Source organism: Temnothorax curvispinosus, unplaced genomic scaffold, assembly GCF_003070985.1.
Source record: "Temnothorax curvispinosus isolate PA1 unplaced genomic scaffold, ASM307098v1 QBEX01018554.1, whole genome shotgun sequence".
In the NCBI taxonomy this organism is placed as follows: Eukaryota; Metazoa; Arthropoda; class Insecta; order Hymenoptera; family Formicidae; genus Temnothorax; species Temnothorax curvispinosus.
This window is the reverse complement of record NW_020228334.1, coordinates 106,965-115,606: the sequence shown is the minus strand read 5'-3', so window position 1 is coordinate 115,606 and position 8,642 is coordinate 106,965. Positions and strand designations below refer to the sequence as shown.

The following is an 8,642-nucleotide window of genomic DNA, read 5'->3' as shown; positions in this document are numbered from 1 at the left end:
TCTCTCTCTCTCTCTCTCTCTCTCTCTCTCTCTCTCTCTCTCTCTCTTTCTCTCTTTCTCTCTTTCTCTCTCTCTCCGATAACATTTACCGATAAGGATGTTCGCCATTTGATGAACTATCGGCAATCCAGTGACGAACTTTGTCATTGGATTGTCGATAGTTGATAAAATGGGGAACATCCTTATCTAAAATTCAAATACGTTTTTTTTTTCAGGACAGGAATTGGAAATTTCGATCATTTAAATAGCAAACGTTAGTCGCGTCATCATGACTACGAGGTAAATTATTTTACTTGTGCACTCTTAGAAAATTTGACCACATCTAGCATGATATGAAGTTTTGAACAATTTTCATATTTTGTGTTGGAAACTTTATACATAACTTCATAGTTTCACATAAATGTATTGTCCTTGTTTCAGAGTGGTGGAAAGAGGGCGTACAAAATGCGCACAGTATTGGGGTCCGGAACCAGGTGATGAAGTACAATCGGGTGGCTTCATCGTGACCACCCTCGAAGTCGATACAAATCCAGATTACACAGTATCCATGCTTCTCCTTACAAACAATAAGGTATGTACTTTGACACATTTCTTTTTCCTTCATTATTAAAAATGTTATCGTTTCTTCATGTTCCATTCGTCTTATTTCAGACTGGTGAGACGAGGGAGGTTTGCCATATGCGTTACACAGTGTGGCCAGATTACGGTGTTCCTCAATCGGCTAAAGCTTTACTACAGTTCTTGTCCTTAGTCAGGCAACAGCAGAGCAAATTACTCGCTAGCAGAGGAGACACATGGGTCGGACATCCTCGAGAACCACCTATAATTGTACATTGCAGCGCTGGCATCGGAAGAACAGGTAGAGAGAAGCTTCTTGCAACGAAAATTATAATTTATAGTTGCCAGCGCTGTTCTTTTTCGAGACGTGCAAATTTTAAGGCATGAGATATACATTAAATTGGCGGTTTTCCAGGCACATTTTGCATCTTGGACATTTGCATATCGCGACTAGAGGACACTAAAACCGTAGACATACGAGGAACTGTCGAGAAGATCCGAGCACAGAGGGCCTACAGCCTACAGTATTCAAATGCCAGATCAGTACGTCTTGGTCGTCTTGTGCCATAGTGCTTTGGCGGAATACGTACTTTCCAAAGGGATGCTCAGTGCGCAGCATCTCTCCATGTTACCTCCACCAATCGAAGAGGATTCTGACTAAGAGAGTATAACGAGTTCTATCATGTACCGGATTGATGTTGTTCCTGTGTATGCGTATATATATACTATCCTTAAAATAGCCTATTTCTACCTTAAACGACTGAAAGTTATTTTTTGCTATCGTATCCATTGATGTAATGATTGAACTTCTCGCTATTACGTCAGTCTTAAATTATAAAATTTATTTCTTATGAAGCCGGAAATTGGTCTTTCTTTTTCAATGTCAAGTAAGCGAACAGAGAATATTACACATTCCTGTTATTCGTGCTCTGGCAAATTTTATGTAAAGATGCATCAAAAGGCACTGATCAAAGATAAATATTTTACTAGTATAAGAATCTTGCACAAACATTATTATAGATGTGGTTTGACAGTGGCCATGATATAGCCACACGTATTTAAGATTTTGAGATTTAGAAGTATTATAACATACGATAAAACGGCTTCTGCCTTACGGAAATGTAGATTATTTTAGAAAGTAACCAACATATTGATAGATGTTTTTGGGTAACCAAAGATTATCTGCTGCACAAGTTTAGAAAACCGAAATTTTTTAATTTACGTAAAATTTGGTTATATATACAATTGTGCGTGAAAAATTCCGTTTTACAGGGATTAATAATCAGGGATCATGTAGATTAAATAATTTCCGACGCGACTAAAAATGACGAAGCCTAACAAGTACAAGGCTTTAAAAATGAAATTAAGCCTTTACTTTAGTCGAATAAATTTCGAGTTTATCCGATAACTATATGTATGCATATAAATATATGTTTATAAACACACATATACATATAAGTATATGTATAGTTATACATATATATATATATATATATATATATATATACATATACGCTTCATTATAAAAATCGTAACGATTAAAAATCGTGTATACTTGCAAGCATCAAACGTTTGAAGACATTTTAAAATCTTATAGATATAAAAAAAAATCTCAACACACGATGACTATATGTAAATTTTACCTTCAACGGATACTACAATTTAATAATAATTAAGAAAAAGACGCAATTGACGGAATACCAAAAACAGTTTAGACGCGTTATAACATTCTAGACGATGTGCGATTTAAATACAAATTAATTTTGTATGTAACTATTACTACGTTTACGCGAGCGTTACTTCTGTAGTAACTTACGATAATTTACTCCGCGTAAACGTAAGTTACTACAGAAGTAACGCTCGCGTAAGGGTCAAAGCACATAACATGGCGTAGCGATATACGACGGTCGTAGTCCTCGACCTGACAGATCAGGATACGCCAAAGCTTGTGCGTTACTTACGTCCACGACTACGACTGTTATATGTGCTTTGGCCCTAAACGCAGTATATGACATAATTATTCTTCAGATATGTGTCATACTTCCAAGGTATTGCGAGATGCGTGTCTTTGGTTCTGTGCGATGTTCATCCCGATAATATGATCAAGAAGCACGCAAAGTTTCAAATAGTGCTGCTTTCGAAATCTTTTGATTCCTTTTCGATTATGATTATTACGAAGTTTATAAGTGTGTACGTGTAACCTTGGATATATGTTAAAAACGTTGTGTCCGATCTGTGTTACTCGTATCCAATAAGTACTCGAATCGTTTATCCGTTGAATGTGTGCGAGACCTCTGCAAGGAAGCTGCGACGTAAGTGAGACGAATCTTCTTGCACCTGTCGCTCGATGTTTGATGAATTACGAACTTTATCGTGGGCTATTAGTATTATAAAGCATTGTAATAGGGCCGGTCTCACAGTCTCCGATTAACGTGATTCTCCGATTAAACTCACTCTGCATCTCTTTCTAACTATCCCCCTAGAAAGAGACGAAGAGTGAGTTTAATCGGAGAATCACGTTAAGGGGATCCTAAAGCCGTCTGTAATACCGGCTTTTTTTCTTAGCACTAATCTTTTAATTGACTTTATAGAAATGCAAAATTCTTGTCTAGAATTAAAGTACGCATCAAAATCTAGGTCATGGTGGTCAAATTTATATCAAAAACAAAAAAAAATTAATATTTTTGTTAATTTTTGGTGTACGTAACGACAATATTTGCTTTGTACAAAAATTCCACGATAAATATCCATAAAATTAGACCGGCATGACCTAGGGACAACATTTAAGAACAATATCGTGCAATTAGATCTAAGATTGAAAACCTAGAAAAAAAGATTACTTTATATAACTTTTATATGTGCAAAAGCACATTCAGGTTGACAGGATAAGCAATATTGCGTGTGGCAAGAGATGGCGCAGTAATCGAACAAAGACAGATGCCTCTCGTTAGACAAGGACAGATATAAATATATGACAAGAAAACAGAATTAGAAATGTTGACATTACCGACGTCGAAGAAGTTCAGCCTTCACTTTAGGATCCCCTTAATCGGAGACTGTGAGACCGGCCCATAGTCGGTAGAAGTCTCCGAAAATTTCGTATCTCTATATTCTTCCAAGTACTGCCATTGCCAACTGCCATGGTCAAGCCATATGGGAAAAATCAGTATTGTAATAAAAATATTATGAGTGTATGTCAATCAATAATGTTTGTTTGCATTCATTAACTGAAATAACTCTGTTACAATTTGGTTTGCCGGGTAAAGAGTATATTAGACATAGGCTGCGGTCCACTTGACGCTACAAATTCTTTGGAGCGTTCTTCTTCTCCTTCTTTCTATTGAAAGAAAAGAGAAGAGGAATGCTTCGAAGCATTTGTAGCGTCAAGTGAACCGCAGCCATAATAACCTATATTGACGATCTATTTTATCGATCTTGTAAATCCTTCTTTTTCCCCGTTACTTTTGCTCTCCGAGAACGGAGCTCTTTTTTTAATTTTTCTACAGACTACTTTGCCACTCATTATTATCACAATTCTTTTTTATTCTTTCGCTGCTTTGAAATTTGCGCCGTTAGCTACCAGGCACAGTGGCTTCCCTGGGCTGCGTTCAAAAACTTCACTCGGGTGCACACCAGTGTCATTCTGTCCTTTTTCAATTTTTAGTACCTAACAAAGATAGAACGACGCGATGTCCACTCGAGTAAAGTTTTCGAACGCACCCCTGTGCGAGAGCAAAAGTTAGTGAAGAACCTCATTAATTTTCCATTTCTAGGAAATTTCATCGCGCGAAGTTTGTCATCTCGATCCAAAATAAAACGTGGTGATTGCGTCTGGTGAAGTCTGGTCTCTGGTTTCAGTACGGTGGATTCGGAGGAGAGTGGAGTTATCATTGAAATTTCTCGGTGGGTTTTAGGCGTTTTCTGTCACCGAGGTGAGGTGCTCGAGTTGACAGAATGCCACCGAAAAAGGTGCCGGCGGCGCCGAGCAAGAAAACGGAGCAAAAGAAGAAGGAAAAGGTTATTGAGGTACGCGAGATGTAAGACACTCTTTGCCTATAATTAAAACCTTTGTGATTCCACATGTTTCCTAAATGAACTATGTGGATACTGATCAATTTATGCCACATTATTTATCAACGCGTGCTCACGTACGAAGCGTGACTTCTCTAAGATCTGAACCTTCTTTCTGCTTTAAGGACAAGACTTTCGGTATAAAAAACAAGAAAGGTGCCAAGCAACAAAAGTTTATTCAGCAAGTGGAAAAGCAGGTAAAATCGGGCGGCGTAAATCCTCGCAAACTCGATGATCCCAATGCCAAGAAGTTGGAGAAGGAGAAGAAGCTGAAGGAACAGAAGGAACTAGCTCTTATTTTTAAGCCCGTTCAAACGCAAAAGATAGAAAAAGGTATCGAGTGCATCCACGATAGTCAGAAGCTATTAAATAACGGATAATCTTTAAGTAAGAAAATACTACTGTGACGAAACAATTTCTGCAGGCATAGACCCCAAGTCTGTCGTGTGCGCGTTTTTTAAACAGGGACAATGTACAAAAGGAGATAAGTGTAAATTCTCGCATGATTTGAGCATCGAGCGGAAAGCTGAGAAGCGATCTTTATATTGTGATATGAGAGATGACGATGATAAGGAGGGGGATACGATGGATAAGTGGGACGAGGATAAACTGAAAGAGGTTGTGGAAAAGAAACATGGTGGTGGCAATCGTCCAACTACCGACATTGTAAGCTGTATAAATTAATATTTATAATAATCTGATCGAGAAAATCATTCAAGCTTTTACTCAAGTAACGAGAATTAATGAAATAAGACGCTTTTTTCACTAGATATGCAAACACTTCTTAGAAGCAGTAGAGAAATCAAAATATGGTTGGTTCTGGGAATGTCCGTCTGGTCAAAAATGTATCTACAGGCATGCTTTACCTCCTGGATTTGTCTTGAAGAAAGATAAGAAAAAGGAGGACAAGAAGGATGAAATCTCCTTGGAGGATCTAATAGAAACGGAAAGGGCCAATTTGGGACCTAATCAGGTACGAAAACACTGTACATGAAATATATATAAATTTTTGACACCACAATGTTGATTACATTTTCCACGTAACAAATATTTTTAACAGACCAAGATAACACTAGAGACATTTTTGGCTTGGAAGAAAAGAAAGTTGAAAGAGAAACAGGAGCAGGCGATCAAGGATGAGGAGAAAAAGAGGAGCGATTATAAAGCTGGACGTCAAGTCGGTATATCAGGAAGAGAAATGTTTTACTTCAATCCAGAGCTTGCAGCAGGAGATGGTAAGATCTCGTGTTACAACTCACTAAAATTTCTCATAGAATTTATTATTTAATTAGTATATACTGATAATAAATGTTACAGGTATCGATGAAGGAGATGAAGCAATATCTAGTTATGCTCGTGAAGAAGATGATTTTGAAGATGTACAGTATAGAGAACTTGATACGGATCGTCTTGCTTTTGAAGCTAGTGAAATCGATATTAACGGTATCACAGTGGCAGCTGAGGATCGGTTAAAGGCCAGCAATGCCACCGATAACAATAAAGATACTACAGGTTACATCAATTTTTACTACATCAATTACATCATTTAACGTTAACACGCTTATAGTCCGCTAATAGAATACTTAAAATTCAGAAGCGTATAAGTGATTCAGATTATCTTAGATTTATATTAATACACTTACGGATTAATATATAAATCTCTATGAATTGTATATAACTATAAATAATATCTCTCTGAATATAAGAATTTACGCTTATTAAATGCGGACAATAAACGTATTAATTATTATGCTACGTCGTTCGATAATTAACACGATTTCTATTGCAGTAACCGTGGACGAGGGTGCTGTTGCCGTAGCTATTAACGAAAATCTTTTCGTGGAGGAGGACCTGGAGGGTTTGGAGGAAGAATTGGGGGACCTGGACTTGGAGGAGTAAGCCAGATGTCCCGATCGTGACTCTCCTCACCACTGTCCCTCTGCCTTGTGTTTTATTCTTTTAAATACGTATCACTCGGATAACCATTAAGCCTCAAGTGTGATGCATTTGTATATTGTATATATCGCATCGTATTTACATAAATATTGTATTTGTGTACTTGAGCATGTATACAGAAACTTGACGTCGCGCAAACAAGTGATACACCAGAACTCGACACCATCACTGTCTCCGATTAAAATCAAGTTTGTCTTTTTATAATGTCAAGTTTATCCGATGATTACCTACGAATATCAGGATGCTTAATGTTAAACATTAAATCATGTACATTATTTTTGTAATATCGACATATGATGGCATTTACGTCCGATACACAATTATTATACGAAGACTTCTCTCCCCCCTTTTTTCTCTAATTAAAATTTCTAGCCGCCAGGAACGTGAGAAAAAAAATGAAATATGCAATCTAGTCAAAAAGTTGTCCGAATACAATACATCAAAATGATAGGAATAATAGGAAGACACCAAAATACTGATAGCACAACATATATTCTATATTCAAATATACTTTTATGAAAATATTTTTATAAAACTATAATTTTTTTTCAGTCTCCACAGCAGAGACTGTAGAACTGTCAAAGGATTTTCCTTACAATAGTCGTGATGTATCATCTGGAATTAACGCATTTATTTAAACGAGTTTAAGTCAATATCGTAAATTATCCCTGTCTGGAAATATATTTAAAAAGTACAGATTTCAAAATTGGATGCCACAATTTTGAATCGTTAGTGTTTAATCTAACTCAATCTTATAACAATATCAAGAATTTTTATAAATTATAATAGTTACAATTTATTAATATATTTACACAAACTATATTAAAATATATATTGAATAAGTATATATTACTTGAGAGGAAAATTAGCTTAAAAATGTAGTCTCAGTATATTATAAAATCCATTTTTACATTACAAAGAGCTTTATAAATAAATATAGAAAAATTTAGATTCTAGAGCTCCTCATGGATTTGGACATCCGCCATTTTCGGTCTAATTATCGGACGCTTTTCAAGAACATTATTCAAATCACTTTAGTACCTACCCAGGTAGCAATTAATGTCTAAAAGACATCATAAAGACATTTAAGATTTCTGGCATCTTAAAGACATCTTTATGATGTCTTTTAGACATTAATGCTACCTGAGTATGCAGTTCATTAAAATATAAAAATGAATTTAATTCAATAGTTTATATATATATAAATATGATTATGGCTATATATATAATAAATTATTAAAAAATAACAGTAAAATACTAATTATTATATAGGTTTGTTCTTTTTCGTAGAACTTCCTGAACTGGTGTGCACTAGTGCAATAAGTTAGAGTGAGATAAGTATATTTTGTTTCACTCTAACTTATTGCACCTACGATCTTTACCGGCTGCAGACCAGCGACACGCGATATCCAATGAGCGTAAAGCTTCGCCGATACAGCTTATTTATAGGTCTGTTCTTTGCAGCTGAACTGGATGCACTAGTTCAGAGTTTATCTTTTTTACACCACATTGGAAGGAAAAGGATGAATTCTGAACTAGTGCAGCGTGCAGCCAGTTCAGCTGTAAAGAACAGACCAAATGTATATCGCGTGTCGCATGTCGCGTGTCGCGTTAGGCCCGGTCTACAATGGATGTCGGAAGTCGGAGTCGTAAGAAATTAACCAATCACAATCTATTATTCTCCTTGCGGTCGAAAAATAATGAACTGTGATTGGTCAATTTCTTACGACTCCGACTTTCGACATTCATTGTAGACCGGGCCTTAGAACGGTCTACAATGGATGTCGTAACTGTCGTAAGTCGTGAGTCGTAAGAAATTTACCAATCATATACTACGTTTACGCGAGCGTTACTTCTGTAGTAACTTACGATATATCACTCGTTTACGTGGAGTAAATTATCGTAAGTTACTACAAAATCCCGTTTACGCGAAGGAATTATCGTAAGTTACCGGCCTAAAGCCCGGTGTCCACGATGCAAGAACTGTGTCCAAGTTTCGGTTTGAGCCAATAAAACTGCTACTTTTCTGTAAGAGCTGCAAGTTGATTGGCTTAAAT

The 8,642-nt window shown here is 36.4% G+C and overlaps 2 protein-coding genes across 3 annotated transcripts in view; both read left to right on the top strand.

Moving 5' to 3' along the window:
* LOC112468512 (tyrosine-protein phosphatase non-receptor type 9-like) overlaps nt 1-1,413 on the top strand; it is a 2,111-nt gene extending 698 nt beyond the window's left edge. Inside the window, exons 2-5 of one of the 2 annotated variants that reach the window (XM_025037721.1) lie at nt 216-279; nt 421-571; nt 652-859; nt 974-1,413. In XM_025037721.1, coding sequence (XP_024893489.1) covers nt 269-279; nt 421-571; nt 652-859; nt 974-1,128 — 525 coding nt within the window. In that variant the 5' untranslated portion in view covers nt 216-268 and the 3' untranslated portion in view covers nt 1,129-1,413. Of the gene's footprint in view, nt 1-215; nt 280-312; nt 572-651; nt 860-973 lie in introns of those variants that run through there. The other variant, XM_025037720.1, reaches the window with a different exon arrangement.
* A 2,990-nt stretch (nt 1,414-4,403) lies between these two features.
* Nucleotides 4,404-7,121, top strand: LOC112468504 (zinc finger CCCH domain-containing protein 15 homolog). The gene is made up of 7 exons (XM_025037708.1): nt 4,404-4,584; nt 4,755-4,962; nt 5,054-5,295; nt 5,399-5,602; nt 5,690-5,864; nt 5,947-6,141; nt 6,419-7,121. The coding sequence occupies exons 1-7, from the start codon at nt 4,513-4,515 to the stop codon at nt 6,526-6,528; spliced, it is 1,206 nt and encodes a 401-aa protein (XP_024893476.1). The 5' UTR covers nt 4,404-4,512; the 3' UTR covers nt 6,529-7,121.
* Nucleotides 7,122-8,642: the final 1,521 nt, after the last annotated feature.